Source organism: Salmo salar, chromosome ssa10 (assembly GCF_905237065.1).
Source record: "Salmo salar chromosome ssa10, Ssal_v3.1, whole genome shotgun sequence".
In the NCBI taxonomy this organism is placed as follows: Eukaryota; Metazoa; Chordata; class Actinopteri; order Salmoniformes; family Salmonidae; genus Salmo; species Salmo salar.
In genome coordinates, this window is record NC_059451.1 from 44,283,765 (window position 1) to 44,309,871 (window position 26,107).

General features: G+C 43.9%; 1 protein-coding gene across 1 annotated transcript in view; it reads left to right on the forward strand.

Annotated features, from left to right (window-relative positions):
- jak1 (Janus kinase 1) overlaps positions 1 to 23,062 on the forward strand; it is a 71,409-nt gene extending 48,347 nt beyond the window's left edge. Inside the window, exons 14-24 of the mRNA XM_014123419.2 lie at positions 5,500 to 5,627; positions 6,598 to 6,733; positions 7,944 to 8,095; positions 8,316 to 8,466; positions 9,689 to 9,777; positions 9,889 to 10,081; positions 10,279 to 10,403; positions 11,279 to 11,451; positions 11,606 to 11,723; positions 13,435 to 13,545; positions 21,302 to 23,062. Of these exons, the coding sequence (XP_013978894.1) occupies positions 5,500 to 5,627; positions 6,598 to 6,733; positions 7,944 to 8,095; positions 8,316 to 8,466; positions 9,689 to 9,777; positions 9,889 to 10,081; positions 10,279 to 10,403; positions 11,279 to 11,451; positions 11,606 to 11,723; positions 13,435 to 13,545; positions 21,302 to 21,409 (1,484 nt within the window). The 3' untranslated portion in view covers positions 21,410 to 23,062. The remainder of the gene's footprint in view (positions 1 to 5,499; positions 5,628 to 6,597; positions 6,734 to 7,943; positions 8,096 to 8,315; positions 8,467 to 9,688; positions 9,778 to 9,888; positions 10,082 to 10,278; positions 10,404 to 11,278; positions 11,452 to 11,605; positions 11,724 to 13,434; positions 13,546 to 21,301) is intronic.
- Positions 23,063 to 26,107: the final 3,045 nt, after the last annotated feature.

Sequence of the window (26,107 nt, forward strand, 5' to 3'; positions counted from 1 at the left end):
TGTTTATGGTTGGAGCAACGTGTACCTAAGCGATTATATGCAACGCAGGACAGGCTAGATAAACTAGTAATATCATCAACCATGTGTAGTTAACTAGTGATTATGATTGATTGTTTTTTATAAGATAAGTTTAATGCTAGCTAGCAACTTACCTTGGCTTCTTACTGCATTTGTGTAACAGGCAGGCTCCTTGTGGAGTGCAATGTAAAGCAGGTGGTTAGAGCGTTGGACTAGTTGACCGTAAGGTTGCAAGATTGAATCCCCGAGCTGACAAGGTAAAAATCTGTCGTTCTGCCCCTGAACAAGGCAGTTAACCCACCGTACTATGGTGTTGAATGCTGAGATGTAGTCAATGAACAGCATTCTTGCATACTGTAGGTAGAGTGCATTTGGAAAGTATTTAGATCCCTTCACTTTTTCCACATTTTGTTAAGTTACAGCCTTATTGTAAAAATGATTAAATACATGTTTTTCCTCATCAATCTGCACACAATACCGCTTGATGACAAAGTGAAAACAGGGTTTTAGTCATTTTTTGCAAAAACAGAATTACCTTATTTAGTGTTCAGACCCTTTGCTATGAGACTCAAATTTGAGCTCTGGTGCGTCCTGTTTCCCTTGATCATCCTTGAGATGTTTTTACAACTTGATTGGAGTGCACCTGTGGTAAATCCAATTGATTGGACATGATTTGGAAAGGCACACACCTGTCTATATAAGGTCCCACAGTTGACGGTGCATGTCAGAGCAAAAACCAAGCCATGAAGTCAAAGGAATTGTCTGTAGAGCTCTGAGACAGGGTTGTGTCGAGTCACAGATCTGGGGAAGGGTACCAAAAAATATCTGCAGCATTGAAGGTCCCCAAGAACACAGTGGCCTACATCATTCTTAAATGGAAGAAGTTTAGAACCACCAAGTGTCTTCCTAGAGCTGGCCGCTCGGCCAAACTGAGCAATTGGGGGAGCAGGGCCTTGGTCAGGGAGGTGATCAACAACCCGATGGTCACTCTGAAAGAGTTCCTCTGTGGAGATGGTTGTTCTTCTGGAAGGTTTTCCCATCTCTGCAGCACTCCACCAATCAGGCCTTTATGGTAGAGTGGCCAGACAGAAGCCCCTCCTCAGTAAAAGGCACATGACAGTCCACTTGGATTTTGCCAAAAGGCATCTAAAGGACTGTTAGACCATGAGAAAGAGGATTCTCTGATCTGAAACCAAGATTGTACTCTTTGGCCTGAATGCCAAGCATCACGTCTGGAGGAAACCTGGCACCATCCCTAAGGTGAAGCATGGTGGTGGCAGAATCATGCTGTGGGGATGTTTTTCAGCAGCAGGGACTGGGAGTCTAGTCAGGATCAAGGGAAAGATGAACGGAGAAAAGTACAGAGATCCTTGATGAAAATCTGCTCCTGAACGCTCAGGACCTCAGACTTTGGTGAAGGTTCACCTCCAAACAGGACAACAACCCTAAGCACACAACCAAGACAACGCAGAAGTGGCTTCGGGACAAGTCTCTGAATGTCGTTGAGTGGCCCAGCCAGAGCCCGGACTTGAACCTGATCAAACATCTCTGGAGAGACCTGAAAATAGCTGTGCAGCGACTCTTCCCATCCAATCTGACAGAGCTTGAGAGGATCAGCAGAGAAGAATGGGAGAAACTCCCCAAATACAGGTGTGCCAAGCTTTAAGCGTCATACACAAGAAGACTCGAGGCTGTAATCACTGCCGAAGGTGCTTCAACAAAGAACTGAGTAAAGGGTCTGAATACTTATGTAATGTTATTTTAATTTATTTTTTTTAATTAGCAAAAAATGCAAAAACTATTTTTCTTTGTCATTAACGGGTATAGTGTGTAGATTGATAAGGGGGATTTTTTAAATACATTTTAGACTAAGGCTGTAACGTAACAAAATATGGAAAACGTATTTCTGAATGCACTGTTTTCCTTTTGTCCAGGTGGGTGAGGGCAATGTGGAGTGCAATAGAAATTTCATCATCTGTGGATCTGTTGGGGCGGTATGCAAATTGGAGTTGGTCCAGGGTGTCTGTAATGATGGCATTGATGTGAGCCATGACCCGGCTTTCAAAGCATTTCATGGCTATAGATGTGAGTGATATAGGGAAATAGTCATTTAGGCAGATTACCATGGCGTTCTTGGGTACAGGCACTATTGTGGTCTGCTTGAAACAACTTGGTATTACAGACCGGGTCAGGGATAGGTTGAAGATGTCAGTGAAGACGGTTGCCAGCTGGTCAGCGCATGCTCTGAATACGCGTCCTGATTTTCTGTCTGGCCCTGCGACCTTGAGAATGTTTAATTAAAGGTCTTACTCACATCGGGTATGGAGAGCGAGAACACACTTTTGTCTGGAACAGCTGGTGCTCTCATGCATGGTTTAGTGTTGCTTGCCTTGAAGTGTGTATGTATATGTGTATTGACTAGCTAGCACAGGAGATTGGTGGCACCTTAATTGGGGAGGACAGGCTCATGGTAATGGCTTGAGCGGAATAGGTGGAATGGTATCATAGTTTCCATGTGTTTGATGCCATTTCATTCGCTCTATTCCAGCCATTGTTATGAGCCGTCCTTCCCTCAGCAGCTTCCACTGCTATCCATGTCTAGGCTTGCACATTTTGGGGAATATTCAGAGGTGGAAACCTTCCATGGGAAATAACGGGAATATATGGGAATTAATGGGAATGTATGCAAATTAATATTAATACCATGTAAATGTAGATGTTTTTTGCATTGGATATATTTACAATATCATATGGAGACGGATACATAAACCATTTACCTCATCATAAGTAGACATAATTGCAAATGATTAAATCCGTCCAATAGAAATAAAAAAACGATTTAGTGAACTTTAATTAAATGAGTTGACTATTCACATGGGATGATTACATTGAAAAACAAAAGAAAGGGAATATTGAATGATCCCCAATGATCCATCGCATCTCCCAAAAACGTACATCTGTAAAATGATAGTCTAGAAACTAAAGCTTTGGTTGGCTTCCATGTCTTCTCCCTGGACCTCATCAATGTCCACCTCTTGAACATCAGACTCTGAGGCCTCATTTTCACTGTCACTTTCCAACCTTGTTGAGGATGGCTCAAAAAGCCTCAAATTTGCCCGGATGGCCATCAATTTTTAAACCTTTGTATTGGTCAGCCTGTTGCATGCTTTGGTGTGTGTTCCCAAACAAGGACCAGTTGCGTTCTGAGGCGGCTGATGTTGGTGGGATTTGGAGGATGATGGAGGCAACAGGGGAAAGAGCCTCAGATCACAAAGTCCCTTCCACCAGGTGGCTGAAGAGATATGTTGGCACGACTGCCATATTGCATCTCCATCCCAAAGCCCTTGCTTGGAAGTGTATTTTGCCAGACTGCCAAGAACCTTTCCCTCATCCAGGCCAAGGTGGCGAGACACGGTAGTGATGACACCATAGGCCTTGTTGATCTCTGCACCAGACAGGATGCTATTGCCAGCATACTTGGGGTCCAACATGTACGCTGCGGCGTGTATGGGCTTCAGGCCGAAGTCTTCACGCTTTTTGAGGTATTTCCAAACTGCAGTTTCCTCTGCTTGGAGCAACAGTGAAGTGGGCAGGGCAGTACAGATTTCTTCTCTTACATCTGCAAGCAGAGTCTGAACATCAGACAGGATGGCATTGTCTCCCTCAATCCGTGCAATGGCTACTGCTATAGGTTTAAGGAGTTTCAGGCTGCTTACCACTCTCTCAAAATACATAATTCAAGAGGATCCTTTTGATGGGGCTGTCCATATCGGCAGACTGTGATATGACCATTCCTTAGAGAGACTCCTTCCCCTCCAGGAGACTGTCAAACATGATGACAACACCACCCAAAAGGGTGTTGCTGGGCAGCTTCAATGTGGTGCTGTTATTCTTCTCACTTTGCTTGGTGAGGTAGATTGCTGCTATAACTTGATGACCCTTCACATACCTAACCATTTCCTTTGCTCTCTTGTAGAGTGTATCCATTGTTTTCAGTGCCATGATGTCCTAGAGCAGCAGATTCAATGGGTGTGATGTGAGGGTAGGACTCCTCCACTTTAGACCAAGCAGCCTTCATGTTCGCAGCATTGTCTGTCACCAGTGCAAATACCTTCTGTGGTCCAAGGTCATTGATGACTGCCTTCAGCTCATCTGCAATGTAGAAACCGGTGTGTCTGTTGTCCCTTGTGTCTGTGTATTGTTAAGCACATTTTTACTCCTGAATACTGGTTGAGGGGTGGAGATGATGTAGTTAATTATTCCTTGCCCACGAACATTCAACCACCCATCAGAAATGATTGCAGTACAGTCTGCTTTCTCTATGATTTGCTTGACCTTCACATGAACTCTGTTGAACTCTGCATCCAGCAAATGAGTTGATAAAGCATGTCTGGTTGGAGGAGTGTATGCTGGGTGAAGAACATTCAGAAATCTCTTCAAATACACATTGCCTGTGAGCATCAGAGGTGAATCAGTTGCATGCACAGCTCGAGCAAGACATTCATCACCATTTCTCTGACTATGTTCCTCCATTGAGTCAAAAACACGTCTGATTCCAGGTGGACCATGAGCAGTTGCGGATAAGGTGTCTGATTCATCATTTTCACCTCGAATAGAAGTAGAGGAACTTTTCAGAGGTTGCTTGTTTTGTGAGCGCTGAGGGAACTTTATGCACTTGGCCAGATGATTCTTCACATATGATCTGGCACAGTGTTTGCAAATGTACACACATTTTCCTTCTACATTAGCTGCAGTGAAATGTCTCCACACATCAGATAGTGCCCGTGGCATTTTCCTGTAAAGATCAGAAAAAAAGTTGTAAAAAAACCCCAAATACAATTCCATGTACAGATGAATAGTTAAGCAGTTAGATTAAACAACTCCTTTGTAAGATAAATGTTTTAAAATGAAACATGTAAGGAAATAGGTGAATTAACACTCCTTTGTTAGCAGGCTCAAGCAAGCTAAAACCCACATTGTAGCAAACACTAACTAGCAGAAATTGTTAACAAGTTAGAAATGATATAAACACACTTTGCTGTAGGCTACTATTTACAAGTTAACAAAAAAAAAATGTATGTCATATATAAAATATATTCACCCCATCCAGTATTGTAATCAGAACTTACCAGAAAGCATGTAGTCCTTGGCTCTGACAGTGTAGTAGTGTGGGCTCAATAGCATCTCATTAGTGTGCAAGATCTTGAGAATCAGATGTACATGTGATGCAAGAATGCACAGTGCATGCAGAGGGTTGCAATTCCATTGAATTGGGGATAGTTTAACCAAAATATGCTACAAGACCTTGAATTGCCTTTTGAGTATCCCTCAAAAAGGTTCACAGTTATAAGCTAACTTTTTTGATGAATTTATGCTAAATTACCAAAATTCCCGGGCTTGACTTCCCATGGAAAAATGACGGAAATTTACCGTAAACTTTCCGACCCTTTGCAACCCTATCCATGTCTCTCTCTCTCCCAGATATCATGGTGGAGGAGTTTGTCCAGTTAGGTCCGTTGGATGTGTTCATGCGGAGACAACGCAGTCCTCTCAGTACACCATGGAAGTTCCAGGTGGCCAAACAACTGGCCAGCGCTCTCAGCTACCTGGTAAGAAAAACACACTCTGAAATGTCTTCAACCTCTTTGTTTTGGCAAGCCTAAATATGTTCAGGAGTAAAAATGTGCTTAACAAGTCACATAATAATTGCATGGACTCTGTGTTTAACGTTATTCTTTTATGACTACCTCATCTCTGTACCCCACACATACACTCATCTGTAAGGTCCCTCAGTTCGAGTTGTAAATTTCAAACACAGATTCAACCATAAAGACCAGGGAGGTTTTCCAATGCCTCACAAATAAGGGCACCTATTGGTAGACGTTGGAAGAAAAAAAAACGCTCAGTGATTTCATCATGAAGCCAATGGTGGCTTTAAACAAGTTAGAGTTGAATGGCTGTGATAGGAGAAAACTTAGGATGGATCCACAACATTGTAGTTACTTTACATTATGAACCTGAATGACAAAGTGAAAAGAAGGAAGCCTGAACAGAATAAAAATATTCCAAAACATGCATCCTGTTTGCAAAAAGGCACTAAAGTAAAACTGTAAAGAAATTGTTAAAGAAATGTCCTGAATACAAGGCGTTATGTTTGGGGTAAATCCAACACATCACTGAGTATCACTCTTCATATTTTCAAGCATGGTGGTGACTGCATTAGGTTATGGATATGCTTGTCATTGGCAAGGATAATAAGCGGAATGGAGCTAAGCACAGGCAAAATCAGAGAGGAAATTCTGGTTGTCTGCTTTCCAACAGACATTGGGAGACAATTTCACCTTTCAACAGGGCAATAACCTAAAACACAAGCCAAGTATACACTGGAGTTGCTTACCAAGGCAACATTTAAATGTTCCTGAGTGGCTTAGTTACAGTTTTGACTTACATCGGCTTGAAAATCTATGGCAACAACCAACTTGACAGAGCTTGAAGAATTTCTTTAAGAATAAAGTGCAAATATTGTACAATCCAGGTGTGCAAAGCTCTTAGAGACTCTCTCTCTCTCTGTCTGTGTAGGAGGATAAGAAGCTAGTGCATGGCTTTGTGTGTACCAAGAACATCCTGCTAGCCAGAGACGGAGTGGACAGTGAGGGCGGACCCTTCATCAAACTCAGCGACCCCGGCATACCCATCACTGTGTTGACCAGAGAGGGTAAGACTTCAGTGAATCATTTTGTTTGGCAAATGATGCACATTGAGTGCAAGACAACCATCATGTTCCTTTTCAGTTTGCGTTGTTGTCCAGAGCAACAGATCTTATTTTGCAGATGTGTAGGGATCCACTTTGAGTTCAGAGAGGACAAGGGCCCAATTTGAGATTGTAGAATGTATTGTACAGTATGTTGAGTTCTGAAAGGTTTGTGGCCCAGGAGAATGTTTTGGGGAACAAGACTATACAAGGGCACAGCTCACATTCCATATTTCCCCCCAATTGCATATTTATGTTTGGTAAACATTTACTGTGTTTGTGGCTGAGTGAAGAAAGTTAAACAGACCAAACAGTGTTAATGTCCACCGGGACCACTGGATCTGACAGATGGGAACACTCCCTCCCTCCCTCCCTCCCTCTCTTTATGTTACTGGCATGGCAGGGCTGTGGATTCCTGTCAGCTGGAAGTGACGTGAGGGCTTGTGGGAAGAACTTGGAGACAGTCAGAAAGAGAGTGTTAGAGATGGAGACAGTCAGAGAGACGGGGTTAGAGATGGAGACAGTCAGAGAGACGGTGTTAGAGATGGAGACAGTCAGAGAGACGGGGTTAGAGATGGAGACAGTCAGAGAGACGGGGTTAGAGATGGAGACAGTCAGAGAGACGGGGTTAGAGTCGGAGAGAGTCAGAGAGACGGGGTTGGAGTCGGAGAGAGACGGGGTTGGAGTCGGAGAGAGACGGGGTTGGAGTCGGAGAGAGACGGGGTTGGAGTCGGAGAGAGACGGGGTTGGAGTCGGAGAGAGAGGGGGTTGGAGTCGGAGAGAGAGGGGTTGGAGTCGGAGAGAGAGGGGGTTGGAGTCGGAGAGAGAGGGGGTTGGAGTCGGAGAGAGAGGGGGTTGGAGTCGGAGAGAGAGGGGGTTGGAGTCGGAGAGAGAGGGGGTTGGAGTCGGAGAGAGAGGGGGTTGGAGTCGGAGAGAGAGGGGGTTGGAGTCGGAGACAGTCAGAGAGCCTCATGGAACTGTAATAGAGTAAATGTGTTAAAAATGACAAACTCCTTCCCCAAACAGATGAAGGTTCATTGAGTGTTCACTACAATAGTGTTTTGGTTTCTGCACTGCATGTGACTGTTTGTTTGTTTGTGTTATGACTAAATGTTTGTACTGTGTTTACATACACATACTGTGTGTCTAACTGTGTGTGTGTGTCAACCTGCAGAGTGTGTGGACCGGATCCCCTGGATTGCTCCAGAGTGTGTGAAGGACTCTGCCAACCTGAGTGTAGCGGCTGATAAGTGGGGCTTTGGCACAACACTGTGGGAGATCTGCTATGACGGAGAAGTACCCCTCAAAGACAAGAAACTCACAGAGGTACATACTGTATAAACACACACGCACACCTTAATCCACTATTGCCAGTTTGGACACAAAGTATCAGATACCCTTAAGCTACTCTCTCTTTCCCCACTCCCTCCCTCTTGCCCTCCCCTACCCCTCCCTCCCTCCCTCTCTCTCTCTTTCCTCCCTCCCTCCCTCCCTCCCTCCCTCCCTCCCTCCCTCCCTCCCTCCCTCCCTCTCTCTCCCTGAACAGAAAGAGAGGTTCTATGCAGCAGAGTGTCAGTTAGCTACTCCAGACTGCAAAGAGCTGGCTGAACTGATGACCCATTGTATGACCTTCGACCCCCGCAAACGCCCGTTCTTCAGGGCCATCGTCAGAGACATAGACACCCTGGAGGAACAGAGTACGGTGTGTGTGTGTGTGTGTGTGTGTGTGTGTGTGTGTGTGTGTGTGTGTGTGTCAGTGAGCAGTAGCAGTGCATGGGTAAAATCACTGGGGAAGTGAAAGAAAAAAAACATGCCGACTCACCCTACTTGTAGAGAAACACCAATGACAACCTCCTCTTTCATGTTGCCGAAACATTTAGCTTTTGTTGTCCTAAGCTACCTGGCTAAAATGCTTGCTAGCTATCATAACTTCCTTTCATGGCCTGGCAACGATGCGCCAGGCCAGCTAGTTAACGTTAGTCTAAATAACTAGCTAGCTACATTGAACTTCCATCCTCTCAGGCCAGGGGCACAATTATGGTTGGATCATTGGCCAGAATGAAGTAAAACCAAATCCCTGTCTCCATCCATGGCTAATTGAAGAAAGGGACAATTGTCACTAGCTAGCTAGCCACCGGAGGACCACAACACAAGGAGATGCAACAATTATATATTTTTTTGTAAATTACGTTTTCCTTTGGTGTGAAGCCGAATCCAAACTGGCTTCCCTTGACACTTTTTAATTTTTTGGCACGCCAGGACCATTCACAGTTAACCTCACTCAGTTTAGCTCAACGCTGATTGGCTAATATTATTTAAAAAATGTAATCAAAGGAGGCCAAATGCTCACTGGCTTCTCTTGCATTCAATGCTACGGGCAGCAACGATGTCATTCTCTTTTTGCCCAGACAGCATCAGATAGATGGCCTACATATACTGAGAAAGAGGGCCGCTGTTGTGTTCGCTCGGATGCTTTCTCCAGTAAGATACATTCAGCCTCTTTCGAATTGAAGGACATTTATAAAACACAGAGAGACGGCAGCTGTTTGTCAGCGCTAGCTAGAGAGAGAGATTGCAAGAGTGTGTGTATGAGTGTTGTGGAGTTCACTGGGTTCACGCTCCACAGCTCCCCCTAAACTGGGCCCCATGGATATAAATATTGCCTCAATACTCCCACATGGTGGCTAGAATGTGGTACTGCAGTCATGTCGCAGTTAGACATCCATCATACTGGTGCTGTTGCTTAGCTGAATAAACCCACTGTGTATGTTGTCAGTGTGTAATTGTGTGTGTGTATGTTGTCAGTGTGTAACAGTGTGTATCCCTCCATCAGACCCCTCTATCAAGCCTGTACCCACTCTGGAGGTCGACCCCACTGTGTATGTTGTCAGTGTGTAACTGTGTGTATCCCTCCATCAGACCCCTCTATCAAGCCTGTACCCACTCTGGAGGTCGACCCCACTGTGTTCGAGAAGAGGTTCCTCAAGAAGATTAGAGATTTAGGAGAGGTAACACACGTGTGTGTTTGACCATGCCAGAGACCGTGTGCATATGCAAGTAATGTTAATGTTTATGTGAGTATGATGTGATAAGAATGTTCTCTGTATGTGTGTGTGTAGGGTCACTTTGGCAAGGTGGAGCTGTGTCGGTATGACCCAAGAGGGGACCGGACAGGGGAGCTGGTAGCAGTGAAGAGTTTAAAGCCAGAGAACAGAGAGGAACAGAGCAGCAACCTCTGGTGTGAGATAGGAATCCTTAAAGAACTTTACCACCACAACATTGTCAAGTACAAAGGCATCTGTCAGGAGGAGGGTGAGCAGAGTATAGCACGCATGCACACACACACACACACACACACACACACACACACACACACACACACACACACACACACACACACACACACACACACACCTGCACATACTGAACACCCACACATACACACCTACCTACTGAACACACACCTTCTGCTTTGCCTCACTCCATCCTCTCTATCTGTCTGTGTGCAGGAGGCAGAGCCATCAAGTTGATCATGGAGTACCTGCCTGCTGGCAGTCTGAAGGAGTACCTCCCCCGCAACAAAAGCCAGACCAGCCTGAAGACCCTGCTCAGTTACGCTGTCCAGATCTGTCAGGTACTTTAACACAAGGACCGCTACCTAACATACCCCTAACACTAGCACCGCTGCCTAACATACCCCTAGCACTAGCACCGCTGCCTAACATACCCCTAGCACGAGCACCGCTGCCTAACATACCCCTAACACGAGCACCGCTGCCTAACATACCCCTAGCACGAGCACCGCTGCCTAACATACCCCTAGCACGAGCACCGCTGCCTAACATACCCCTAGCACGAGCACCGCTGCCTAACATACCCCTAGCACGAGCACCGCTGCCTAACATACCCCTAGCACGAGCACCGCTGCCTAACATACCCCTAGCACGCGCACCGCTGCCTAACATACCCCTAGCACGAGCACCGCTGCCTAACATACCCCTAGCACGCGCACCGCTGCCTAACATACCCCTAGCACGAGCACCGCTGCCTAACATACCCCTAGCACGAGCACCGCTGCCTAACATACCCCTAGCACGAGCACCGCTGCCTAACATACCCCTAGCACGAGCACCGCTGCCTAACATACCCCTAGCACGAGCACCGCTGCCTAACATAGCACGAGCACCGCTGCCTAACATACCCCTAGCACCGCTGCCTAACATACCCCTAGCACCGCTGTCTAACATACCCCTAGCACCGCTGCCTAACATACCCCTAGCACCGCTGCCTAACATACCCCTAGCACCGCTGCCTAACATACCCCTAAGTCTGACCATTAACTCTGGTTGAACAGATCCCTAGACCTGACGGTGTTATAGATATGTTGTGGGAATGTTATGGAAAAATGTTGGGACATTATGGCGGTGTTATGGGAATACTATGGAGATATTAAGGGGATGTTATGGATAGGATAAATTCCAACCATCTCTGTGTCTCCCCTCTGTCCAGGGAATGGACTATCTGGGATCTCGGAATTACATCCACCGGGATCTGGCGGCCCGGAACGTTCTGGTGGAGAACGAGAGCACGGTGAAGATCGGAGATTTCGGACTCACCAAGAGCATCAAGGACAACGAGGGATATTACACGGTCAAAGATGACCTGGACAGCCCTGTGTTCTGGTGAGGGAGGGAGGGAAAATAAGACAAAGTGTAGTACAGAGAGGGGAAGAGATATGAGAGGGAAAGGAAAGAAAGCTGCTCTTTGAAAATGATACTGACTCTATTTTGAATTTGTATTGACATGTGTGTCCTCTCTCCTCTCCGCCTGTGCCAGGTACGCCCCAGAGTGTCTGGTCCACTGTAAGTTCTACCTGGCCTCTGATGTCTGGTCCTTCGGTGTCACGATGTATGAACTACTCACCTACTGTGACTCTGCCATCAGCCCCATGACGGTCAGTACACACACACAGGCCTGACAGCACGGCCTTCCGTCTCCTGATTGAGGCAGATGGCGCCAGTCAATGCCCAGGGTGACTCTGCCCACTCCCGCCAGCCTGTTCCATAATACACACACACACGTGCAACTCCCTGATTGCTCAGACAAACTGTCACAATATGTCCTCCCTCATCCACACCAAGTAGCCATGATTAGTACATATCCATTGGGTCTTATTAATACCCTTTACCACCCTGATCAATTTACAGTGAAGTAACATGTAGTCTCTCATCTGATCTGACTTAATATCAATTAGCTATTACTGTCTTATACAATGCTTTCAGAAAGTATTCACACCCCTTGTGTTTTTCTACATTTTGTTGCGTTACAACCAGAATTTGACACACAATACCACAATGTCAAATTGGAATTATATTTTTTAGAAATGTTTACAAATTAATAAAAAATTGAGTCCGTAAGTATTCAACCCCTTTGTTATAGCAAGCCTAAATAAGTTCAGGAGTAAAAATGTAACATAATAAGTTGCATGGACTCACTCTGTGTGCAATAATAGTGTTTAACATCATTTTGGAATGAGTACCTCATCTCTGTACCCCACACATACAATTATTTGTAAGGTCCCTTAGTCGAGCAGTGAATTTCAAACACAGATTCAATCACAAAGACCAAGGAGGTTTTCCAATGGCTCGCAAAGAAGGAGACATTGAATATCCTTTTGAGCATGATGAAGTTGTTAATTACACTTTGGATGGTGTATTAATACACCCAGTCACTACAACGATACAGGCGTCCTTCTCAGTTGCCGGAGAGGAAGGAAACCGCTCAGTGATTTCACCAGGAGGCCAATGGTGACTTTAAAACTGAGGATGGATCCACAACATTGTAGTTACTCCACAATACTAACCTAAATGACAGAGTGAAAAGAAGGAAGCCTGTACAGAATAAATATATTCCAAAACATGCATCCTGTTTGCAATAAGGCCGGGATCGGAGGGAAGTAAAAAATGTGGCAAAGAAATGAAAAATATGTCCTGAATTCAAAGTGTTATGTTTGGGGGAAATCCAACAACACATCACTGAGTACCACTCTTTATATTTGACTGATGACTGCATTAGGTTATGGATAGGCTGTCTGGCAATAATCAGCAACAAACTTGACAGAGCTTGAGGAGTTTAAATATAATAATGTGCAAATATTTTACAATCCAGATGTGCAAACCTCTTAGACATACCCAGAAAGACTCACAGCTGTAGTCGCTGCCCAAGGTGATTCTAACATTTATTGACTCAGGGGGTTGAATACTTCTCTAATCAAGATATATTACTGTTTTATTTTTCATAAATGTTTTACAAATGTTAGACATTTTCTTCCACTTTAACATTATAGAGTATTTTGTGTAGATCATTGTCAAAAAAATGACAATTAAATCCATTGTTAACCCCCCTTTGTTATACAACAAAAGTCAAGGAGTGTGAATACTTTCTGAAGGCATTTTATGTTGTCTACAGACTGTTTTGAAATAGATTATAGAATGTTAAATGTAATGTAGAGGTAAGGTTCGATGACTAATGTCTTCTGAATGTATGTGACAACAATACAACTCTAAGTCACTCCAGTCCTCACTGGCTAGATTTCAGGGGTCATTTCATCACATCTCCATGGTGACGTATCTCTGCTCTCCCCTCCCCCTGACCTGTCCCCATAGGTGTTCTTGAAGATGATTGGTCCCACTCAGGGTCAGATGACTGTGACGCGATTGGTCAAGGCGCTGGAGGAGGGGAAAAGGCTGCCCCGCCCTGAGAGCTGTCCTGGAACGGTAGGATCTACATACCTAGCTACATACCTACCTGCCTGCCTACCTCATGCTATTCAGAGTCACCCCATCACGCACAACATGCTCTCTCTCTTTAAACTCTTTCTCCACCATAAAGAGGAATCCTCAATAGGTCATTCAAATCACCATCCTCTGAGATAATTTATGGAGCTAGAAAAGTGCCTTTTGATATATTTTTTTATTCACCTACAGGGTTTTTTACAGTGACTAGAATAATTTAATAATCCTAGAAATGTAATGTCTAGAAGTCATTATTGAGACTTGCATCTGCCTGTGGGCCTTGTTCGTCTGGCAGGTGTATGAAATATTTTCTTTAACTAACGTTAGTTATGATAATAATATTTCTCATGCATGTAAACAAAACTGGTAGCTGTTCAATAGACAACTTTCCAAGTCAACTCTCATTCAGTGCTGTATGGTCCTGCCTGAGAAAAATGTATACAGTCACAAGTGTTTTGATGTTGTGACTATTGTAATCGTCTCTAAGGCAAGTGTGCTCAGACACCGAAAACTGTATTTTTTTTTGTCGTAGCAAAGGTTTGTCTGTGGATTTTATATGTTTAGCCCCTACTCTTGCAATTACATTACCCCCCCCTATAACTTGGTTACGCTACTGTGCGCTTGTGTCGTGAAAACCTTATTATATTTAGTGGAATTGCCCATTATTGATATGCTGTCAGTGTGTGAGTGAGATTTAAACATGAACACAATTTGAAAAACTAGTTGGCTTCGACTATTCAAACACAACAGAGGCCTGGCAATGCCACTCATAGTGCTAGAAATACCAAGAGCCTTATGAAACAATTTAAAAGACAGAATAACACAATCAAAATGAACTAGGGCTACTTATATGCAGGCTAAGGTGTTTGAATGTAATCATGTTGGCCATATTGGATTCAGAACACAGGAGGTTGGTGGCACCTTAACTGGGGAGGACGGGCTCGGGGTATTGGCTGGAACGGAATAAGTGGAAAATGCAATTCCTTTTGCGCAGTTCCAGACATTATTATGAGATGTCCTCCCATCAGCAGCCTCCACTGATTCAGAATAAAATGTATACACACCAACAGTCTTTATAGGCATGACTATTGTACACAATAAAAAAATATAAAAAAATACTAAATTCATATTTACAGGTGATTTTTAACCTCCATCAAATGTTATTATGGCAGCCATATTGGATTTGAGACTAAATATAATCTGTGATTGCCCCTTTGACTTAATTGCAAGACTTGGGGCTAAAGATACACTGCTCCCAAAAAATAAAGGGAACACTAAAATAACACATCCTAGATCTGAATGAATGAAATAATCTGATTAAATACTTTTTTCTTCACATAGTTGAATGTGCTGACAACAAAATCACACAAAAATAATCAATGGAAATCCAATTTATGAACCCATGGAGGTCTGGATTTGGAGTCGCACTCAAAATTAAAGTGGAAAACCACACTACAGGCTGATCCAACTTTGATGTAATGTCCTTAAAACAAGTCAAAATGAGGCTCAGTAGTGTGTGTGTGGCCTCCACGTGCCTGTATGACCTCCCTACAACGGCTGGGCATGCTCCTGATGAGGTGGCGGATGGTCTCCTGAGGGATCTCCTCCCAGACCTGGATTAAAGCATCCGCCAACTCCTGGACAGTCTGTGGTGCAAAGTGGCGTTGGTGGATGGAGCGAGACATGATGTCCCAGATGTGCTCAATTGGATTCAGGTCTGGGGAACGGGCGGGCCAGTCCATAGCATCAATGCCTTCCTCTTGCAGGAACTGCTGACACACTCCAGCCACATGAGGTCTAGCATTGTCTTGCATTAGGAGGAACCCAGGGCCAACCGCACCAGCATATGGTCTCACAAGGGGTCTGAGGATCTCATATCGGTACCTAATGGCAGTCAGGCTACCTCTGGCGAGCACATGGAGGGCTGTGCGGCCCCCCAAAGAAATGCTGGAGGATGTTGCAGGCAGCAGAACGTTCTCCACGGCGTCTCCAGACTCTGTCACATGTGCTCAGTGTGAACCTGCTTTCATCTGTGAAGAGCACATGGCGCCAGTGGCGAATTTGTCAATCTTGGTGTTCTCTGGCAAATGCCAAACGTCCTGCACGGTGTTGGGCTGTAAGCACAACCCCCACCTGTGGACGTCGGGCCCTCATACCACCCTCATGGAGTCTGTTTCTGACCATTTGAGCAGACACATGCACATTTGTGGCCTGCTGGAGGTCATTTTGCAGGGCTCTGGCAGTGCTCCTCCTGCTCCTCCTTGCACAAAGGCGGAGGTAGCGGTCCTGCTGCTGGGTTGTTGCCCTCCTACGGCCTCCTCCATGTCTCCTGATGTACTGGCCTGTCTCCTGGTAGCGCCTCCATGCTCTGGACACTACGCTGACAGACACAGCAAACCTTCTTGCCACAGCTCGCATTGATGTGCCATCCTGGATGAGCTGCACTACCTGAGCCACTTGTGTGGGTTGTAAAACTCCGTCTCATGCTACCACTAGAGTGAAAGCACCGCCAGCATTCAAAAGTGACCAAAACATCAGCCAGGAAGCATAGGAACTGAGAAGTGGTCTGTGGTCACCACCTGCAGAACCACTCCTTTATTAGGGGTGTCTTGCTAATTGCCTATAATTTCCACCTGTTGTCTATTCCATTTGCATAACAGCATGTGAAATGTATTGTCAATCAGTGTTGCTTCCTAAGTGGACAGTTTGATTTCACAGAAGTGTGATTGACTTGGAGTTACATTGTGTTGTTTAAGTGTTCCCTTTATTTTTTTGAGCAGTGTACAAAATCCTTTAAGTTGTCTTTGACCCCAATTTTTTTTCGATGTCTGAGCCCACTTGTTTTCCTTAGAGCCAATTACAATAGCCACAACATCAAAAAGGCAGACCCATACAGCCCTGAATGAGAGCAATATTTTGAACAGCTACCAAAAAGTGAAGTTTACATTACATTCATCATAAATATTCATAGTTGATATGTCCACCTATTGTATCGGTGTGTTTCCAGGTATATATTTCCAAGACTAATAAATATATCATAATGCTGATTGTTTATGTACAGTACATTCGGGAAGTATTCAGACCCCTTCACTTTTTCCACATTTTCTTACATTACAGCCTTAATCTAAAATGGATTCAATAAAATTTTACGGGTACCAAAAAATGTCTGCAGCATGGAAGGTCCCCAAGAACACAGTGGCCTCCATCATTCTTAAATGGAAGAAGTTTGGAACCACCAAGACTCTGCATAGAGCTGTCCGCCCAGCCAAACTGAGCAATCAGGGAAGAAGGGCCTTGGTCAAGGAGGTGACTAAGAAACCAATGGGAGAACCTTCCAGAAGGACAGCCATCTCTGCAGCACTCCACCAATCAGGCCTTTATGGTAGAGTGGCTAGACGGAAGCTACTCCTCAGTAAAAGGCACATGACAGGCCTCTTGGAGTTTGCCAAAAGGCACCAAAAGACTCTCAGGCCATGAGAAACAAGATTCTCTGGTCTGATGAAACCAAGATTGTACTCTTTGGCCTGAATGCCAAGTGTCACGTTTCGAGGAATCCTGGCACCATCCCTATGGTGAAGCATGGTGGTAGCAGCATCATGCTGTGGGGATGTTGTTTATTGGCAGGGAGTGGGAGACTAGTCAGGATCGAGGCAAAGAGAAAAGTACAGAGGGATCCTTGATGAAAACCTGCTCCAGAGCGCTCAGGACCTCAGACTGGACAACGACCCTAAGCACACAGCCAAGACAACGCAGGAATGGTTTCGGGACAAGTCTCTGAATGTCCTTGAGTGGCCCAGCCAGAGCCCGGGCTTGAACCTGATCAAACATCCATGGAGAGATGTGAAATTAGCTGTCCAGCCTGCCAGCGCTTGAGAGGATCTGCAGAGAAGAATGGGAGAAACTCCCCAAATACAGGTGTGCCAAGCATGTAGCGTCATACCCAAGAAGACTCGCGACTGTAATTGCTGCCAAAGGTGCTTAAACAAAGTATTGAGTAATACTTACAGTTGAAGTCGGAAGTTTACATATACTTAGGTTGGAGTCCTTAAAACTCGTTTTTCAACCACTCCACAAATTTCTTGTTAACAAACAAGAAGGACATCTACTTTGTGCATGACACAAGTAATTTTTCCAACAATTGTTTACAGACAGATTATTTCACTTATAATTCACTGTATCACAATTTCAGTGGGTCAGAAGTTTACATACACTAAGTTGACTGTGGCTTTAAACAGCTTGGAAAATTCCAGAAAGTGATGTCATGGATTTGGAAGCTTCTGATAGGCTAATTGACATAATTTCAGTCAATTGGAGGTGTACCTGTGGATGTATTTCAAGGCCTACCTTCAAACTCAGTGCCTCTTTGCTTGACATCATGGGAAAATCAAAAGAAATCAGCCAAGACCTCAGAAAAAAATTGTAGACCTCCACAAGTCTGGTTCATCCTTGGGAGCAATTTCCAAACACCTGAAGGTACCACGTTCATCTATACAAACAATAGTACGCGAGTATAAACACCATGGGACCACACAGCCGTCATACTGCTCAGAAAGGAGATGCGAAAAGTGCAAATCAATCCCAGAACAACAGCAAAGGACCTTGTGAAGATGCTGGAGGAAACAGGTACAAAAGTATCTACAGTTGAAGTCGGAGGTTTACATACACCTTACCCAAATACATTTAAACTCAGTTTTTCATCATTCTTGACATTTATTCCTAGTAAAAATTAAAACAAATCCTATATCAACATAACCTGAAAGGCCGGTCAGCAAGAAAGAAGCCACTGCTCCAAAACCGCCATAAAAAAAGCCAGACTACGGTTTGCAACTGCACATGGGGACAAAGATCATACTTTTTGGAGAAATGTCCTCTGGTCTGATGGAACAAAAATAGAACTGTTTGGCCATAATGACCATCGTTATGTTTGGAGGAAAAAGGGGGGGGCTTGCAAGTCAAAGAACACCATCCCAACCATGAAGCACGGGGGTGGCAGCATCATATTGTGGGGGTGCTTTGCTGCAGGAGGGACTGGTACACTTCACAAAATAGATAGCATCATGAGGCGGGAAATTATGTGGATATATTGAAGCCATATCTCAAGACATCAGTCAGGAAGTTAAAGCTTGGTCGCAAATGGGTCTTCCAAATGGACATTGACCCCAAGCATACGACCAAAGTTGTGGCAAAATGGCTTAAGGACAACAAAGTCAGGGTATTGGAGTGGCCATCACAAAGCCATGACCTCAATCCCATAGAACATTTGTGGGCAGAAGTGAAAAAGCATGTGCGAGCAAGGAGGCCTACAAACCTGACTGTTACACCAGCTCTGTCAGGAGGAATGTGCCAAAATGCACCCAACTTATTGTGGGAAGCTTGTGGAAGGCTACCTGAAACGTTTTAAATCAAATGTATTTATATAGCCCTTCTTACATCAGCTGATATCTCAAAGTGCTGTACAGAAACCCAGCCTAAAACCCCAAACAGCAAGCAATGCAGGCGTAGAAGCACGGTGGCTAGGAAAAACTCCCTTGAAAGGCCACAACCTAGGAAGAAACCTAGAGAGGAACCAGGCTATGAGGGGTGGCCAGTCCTCTTTTGGTTGTGCCGGGTGGAGATTATAACAGAACATGGCCAAGATGTTCAAATGTTCATAAATGACCAGCATGGTCAAATAATAATAATCACAGTAGTTGTCAAGGGTGCAAGAAGTAAATTTCAGTTGGCTTTTCATAGCCGATCATTGAGAGTATCTCTACCGCTCCTGCTGTCTCTAGAGAGTTGAAAACAGCAGGTCTGGGACAGGTAGCACGTCCGGTGAACAGGTCAGGGTTTTATAGCCGCAGGCAGAACAGTTGAAACTGGACCAGCAGCACGGTCAGGTGGACTGGGGACAGCAAGGAGTCATCATGCCAGGTAGTGCTGAGGCATGGTCCTAGGGCTCAGGTCCTCCGAGAGCGAGCAAGCAAGCAAGCAAGAAAGCAAGAAAGAAAGAAAGAAAGAAAGAAAGAAAGAAAGAAAGAAAGAGAGAGCTTACTTAAATTCACACAGGATACCGGATAAGACAGGAGAAATACTCCAGATATAACAGACTGACCCTAGCCCCCCGACATATAAACTACTGCAGCATAAATACTGGAGGGGTCAGGAGACACTGTGGCCCCATCCGATGATACCCCCAGACAGGGCCAAACAGGCAGGATATAACCCCACCCACTTTGCCAAAGCACAGCCCCCACACCACTAGAGGGATACCTTCAACCACCAACTTACCATCCTGAGACAAGGCCGAGTATAGCCCACAAAGATCTCCGCCACGGCACAACCCAAGGGGGGGCGCCAACACAGACAGGAAGACCACGTCAGTGACTCAACCCACTCAAGTGACGCACCCCTCCTAGGGACGGCATGGAAGAGCACCAGTAAGCCAGTGACTCAGCCCCTGTAATAGGGTTAGAGGCAGAGAAATCCCAATGGAGAGAGGGGAACCGGCCAGGCAGAGACAGCAAGGGCGGTTCATTGCTCCAGAGCCTTTCCGTTCACCTTCACACTCCTGGGCCAGACTTCACTCAATCATAGGACCTACTGAAGAGATGAGTTTTCAATAAAGACTTAAAGGTTGAGACCGAGTCTGCGTCTCTCACATGGGTAGGCAGACCATTCCATAAAAATGGAGCTCTATAGGAGAAAGCCCTGCCTCCAGCTGTTTGCTTAGAAATTATAGGGACAATTAGGAGGCCTGTGTCTTGTGACCGTAGCGTACGTGTAGGTATGTACGGCAGGACCAAATTGGAAAGATGGGTAGGAGCAAGCCCATGTAATGCTTTGTAGGTTAGCAGTAAAACCTTGAAATCAGTCCTTGCCTTAACACGAAGCCAGTGTAGGGAGGCTAGCACTGGAGTAATATGATCACATTTTTTGGTTCTAGTCAGGATTCTAGCAGCCGTATTTAGCACTAACTGAAGTTTATTTAGTGCTTTATCCGGGTAGCCGGAATTTATAGACAATGCTACCAAATACTAATTGAGTGTATGTAAACTTCTGACCAACTGGGAATGTGATGAAATAAATAAAAGCTGAAATAAATCATTCTCTATACTATTATTTCACATTCTTAAAATAAAGTGGTTATCCTAACTGACCTAAAACAGGGAATTTTTACTCGGATTAAATGGCAGGAATTGTGAAAAACTGAGTTTAAATGTATTTGGCTAAGTTGTATGTAAACTTCCGACTTCAACTGCATGTAAATGTTATAGTTCAGTTTTACATTTTTTATAAATGTGAAACAAATTCTAAAAACCTGTTTTTGCTTTGTCATTATGGAGTATTGTGTGTAGATTGAAGAGGAGGAAAAACAATTGAATCCATTTTAGAATAAGGCTGTAACGTAACAAAATGTGGAAAAAGTGAAGGGGTCAGAATACTTTCTGAATGCACTGACTACTTGTATTCTGAATTTGAGCAATATCATAGCTTACGATATTGGGTTACATGAGCTTAGGTGCCCCCCCACACCTGTCCCCCAGGCATTCTTCTGCACTGTTTAAGTTAAGGGGGTGTGTCACAATATCTATCAATTTAACCACTTTTGCATAAAAACATTTTTCACAACCATCCATTTCATATATGGGAGACATGTTTTGTTATACCTCGGGTAGGGGTATCTAGCCTAGTTGTCTAGCAGGTGTATGAAGTAGTTTCTGTAACTTACGTTAGTTATGATCATGTTGTCTTGCAGGTGTATGAGCTGATGAGGAAGTGTTGGGAGAGCACCCCCGACAGGAGGATCACCTTCAAGAGCCTCATCGACGAGTTCACCCGCATGCTTGCCAACAACAGCTTGTAATCACAGCAACCACCCTCTACGCAAAGCCTTACCTACCACTGATACAATCCCAGGGGTCAAGGGAGAAAGGTTAAGGGCCACAGACTATGGTGACCTGGACCAAAAAAACAACGAAATCAGTGCTGCTGCAACACACTTTCTTTCACGTTGTTGTTGACATCCTCTATATTTACACTTCTGTTTTTTCCCAGAGAGATATTATACTAGAGATATCAACTATATGGATGAATACATACATAGCATATGGAATGAAACATGTCCGAACACATAGCTTTGACATCTTGCTGAATGTGACACTGAGCTGTGTACACCTCTGTCACCTGGGGCCCACCATTCAGTCTGACCTTTCACCTTTTATCAAAATGTATCAGCTCTGCCTTTTTCATATTGCCATGTATGTATGGACCTGTATCCTTATAATCATTTCTAAAATGAAGAAAAGCGTTGAAGAAAAAGAGGGAGAGAGGCCCTCGATTGGACCTGTGCAAGATGGACTCTGGAAAAGGATTGCTACGGCCACTGTGAAGATGACACAGTGACAAAGCCAACAACATGTTAGTGAACAGGATTCTGACCATGGACTGTGACTGCATGAGGCCACCTCCCAGTGAGTGGTGACAGACGTGTAGGATATAGGATACTGGTGAAACATCAAATCACATTTTATTCTGCACATTCTTCGTAAACAGGTGTAGACAGGCCCTTCCCAACAATGCAGAGAGATAGAAAATAGAGAAATAAAACATGTAATAATAAATACACAATGAGTAATGATGTATGGGATATAGTATACTGTTAGCAGTGGGTTGGATTGGGATGAAGGATACTGTTTACATTGAAGGGAGGAGGATGGGAAAGTAGTACCTGTGATGGACAATGGAGGGCAGTAAAGCTTTACATAAACTTTACTGTAAAACGCTCATATTTCAAAACAGCTTCTTAAGTACAGCCATAATGTGTATGTTCAATATTTCATGTCTTTATTTGAATATATAATAAATCATATTGGGGGTGTGAGGACAGAAGGAAGGAGATGAAAGAACAGAGCCTTAAAAAGGTGTTATTTGAGACCGTCTAAAAGGGTAAACCACAGAAATAGAATTAGCGGAACAGACATTGTTATATCTCATGAAATGCATATGCCAGTAAGGTCTACAGCACGTACAGCAGTGGAGGCTGGTGGGAGGAGCTATAGGAGGATGGGCACATTGTAATGGCTGGAATTGAATAAATGGAACAGTATCAAACACATCAAAGATATGGAAACCACGTTTGACTCCGTTCCATTAATTCCATTGCAGACATTACAATGAGCCCATCCTCCTATGGCTCCTCCCACCAGCCTCCACTGACTTACAGGTATCTTTACCGTAGGCAAACAAACAGTTAAAGGGAAAACGTGATATTGAGAACGTATGTAAAGAAGGTGCTGGACAGACAATGTGTGGATGAGATAGTCAATGTAAGAAGAAGACAACACAGAATAGTTTTTTCAGTTACAATCCATGTTTATTCTGGAATGTAAAAGACAATTCCTTCTGCTCATAAAGAAGAGAAAACAAATACATTTTTTCAGAGGAATAAGACAAAGAAATAATGACTGACGGAAACATTTACATAAATACACATTAAAATAAATAAAACCTAAAATGCCTTCTGTTCTGTGTCAAATTCCAAAGCGTCAAACGCAATATTAATTATTGAAAACATATATTTGTATATTACAGCAGTAAATATGCATGCTAAAATTCGATCGCATCTAGAAATAGCTTATTCACAGTAAAGCAATATCAACGTATTTGTAATATAAAATATTGCAAAATCTACGGTAGAGATTTCATGTCAGAAAGAATCCACATACTTAAAAAAAAAACAGTAGAAAGCAAATAGCACACCCAATCTGAGTCTACAGTCGTGGCCAAAAGTTTTGAGAATGACAGAAATATTAATTTTCACTAAGTCTGCTGCCTCAGTTTGTATGATGGCAATTTGCATATACTCCAGAATGTTATGAAGAGTGATCAGATGAATTGCAATTAATTGCAAAGTCCCTCTTTGCCATGCAAATGAACTGAATCCCCCCCAAAACATTTCCACTGCATTTCAGCCCTGCCACAAAAGGACCAGCTGACATCATGTCAGTGATTCTCTTGTTAACACAGGTGTCAGTGATTCTCTCGTTAACACAGGTGTGAGTGTTGACGAGGACAAGGCTGAAGATCACTCTGTCATGTTGATTGAGTTCGAATAACAGACTGGAAGCTTAAAAAGGAGGGTGGTACTTGGAATCATTGTTCTTCCTCTTACCATGGTTACCTGCAAGGAAACACGTGCCGTCATCATTGCTTTGCACAAAAAGGGCTTCACAGGCAAGGATATTGCTGCCAGTAAGATTGCACCTAAATCAACCATTTATCGGATCATCAACAACTTCAAGGAGAGCAGTTCAATTGTTGTGAAGAAGGCTTCAGGGTGCCCAAGAAAGTCCAGCAAGCGCCAGGACCGTCTCCTAAAGTTGATTCAGCTGCGGGATTGGGGCACCACCGGTACAGAGCTTGCTCAGGAATGGCAGCCGGCAGGTGTGAGTGCATCTGCACGCACAGTGAGGCGAAGACTTTTGGAGGATGGCCTGGTGTCAAGAAGGGCAGCAAAGAAGCCACTTCTCTCCAGGAAAAACATCAGGGACAGACTGATATTCTGCAAAAGGTACAGGGATTGGACTGCTGAGGACTGGGGTAAAGTCATTTTCTCTGATGAATCCCCTTTCCGATTGTTTGGGGCATCCGGGAAAAAGCTTGTCCGGAGAAGACAAGGTGAGTGCTACCATCAGTCCTGTGTCATGCCAACAGTAAAGCATCCTGAGACCATTCATGTGTGGGGTTGCTTCTCAGCCAAGGGAGTGGGCTCACTCACAATTTTGCCTAAGAACACAGCCATGAATAAAGAATGGTACCAACACATCTTCCGAGAGCAACTTCTCCCAACCATCCAGGAACAGTTTCGTGACGAACAATGCCTTTTCCAGCATGATAGAGCACCTTGCCATAAGGCAAAAGTGATAACTAAGTGGCTCGTGAAACAAAACATTGATATTTTGGGTCCATGGCCAGGAAACTCCCCAGACCTTAATCCCATGAGAACTTGTGGTTAATCCTCAAGAGGCGGGTGGACAAACAAAAACCCACAAATTCTGACAAACTCCAAGCATTGATTATGCAAGAATGGGCTGCCATCAGTCAGGATGTGGCCCAGAAGTTAATTGACAGCATGCCAGGGTGGATTGCAGAGGTCTTGAAAAAGAAGGGTCATCACTGCAAATATTGACTCTTTGCATCAACTTCATGTAATTGTCAATAAAAGCCTTTGACACACTGTAATTATAATTCAGTATTCCATAGTAACATCTAACAAAAATATCTAAAGACACTGAAGCAGCAAACTTTGTGGAAATTAATATTTGTGTCATTCTCAAAACTTTTGGCCACGACTGTACAGCCTTTAAAATGTTTTGTTCAGTCGTAAAGACTTCAGTATTGCAAAGCACACGCACGCACACACACACACACACACACACACACACACACACACACACACACACACACACACACACACACACACACACACACACACACACACACACACAAACACACGGTTCAGTACCCTAGGCACAGGCTCACTCTTTGTGCTCACCCAGTGTAGTACCAACACTGTTGTGTCAATGCAGCCTACAGACACGTCAAACTAGCTGATTCTCCTACAACACTGACCGTGTACCTTGTTTCCAATCAATATAAAAATACGCCTAGATGTCAACATGCAGAGATGGGCACAACCGATATACAGTACCAGTCGAAAGTTGGGACACACCTACTCATTCAAAGTATTATTATTATTTATTTTTTTACAATTTTCTACATTGTAGAATAATAGTGACGACATCAAAACTATGAAATAACACATATGGAATCATGTAGTAACCAAAATAGTGTTAACCTCTCTAGGGTATGTGGGACGAAATTGTCCCACCTACTCAACAGCCAGTTTAATCCTGTGGCGCGATATTCAAATACCTTAGAAATGCTATTACTTCAATTTCTCAAACATATGACTATTTTACACCATTTTAAAGACAAGACTCTCGTTAATCTAACCACACTGTCCGATTTCAAAAAGGCTTTACAACGAAAGCAAAACATTAGATTATGTCAGCAGAGTACCCAGCCAGAAATAATCAAACACCCATTTTTCAAGCTAGCATATAATGTCACATAAACCCAAACCACAGCTAAATGCAGCACTAACCTTTGATGATCTTCATCAGATGACACACCTAGGACATTATGTTATACAATACATGCATGTTTTGTTCAATCAAGTTCATATTTATATCAAAAACCAGCTTTTTACATTAGCATGTGACTAGCATTCCCACCGAACACTTCCGGTGAATTTACTAAATTACTCACGATAAACGTTCACAAAAAACATAACAATTATTTTAAGAATTATAGATAGAGAACTCCTATATGCACTCGCTATGTCCGATTTTAAAATAGCTTTTCGGTGAAAGCACATTTTGCAATATTCTGAGTAGATAGCCCGCATCACAGGGCTAGCTATTTAGACACCCAGCAAGTTTAGCACTCACCAAAGTCAGATTAACTATAAGAAAAATGTTATTACCTTTGCTGTTCTTCG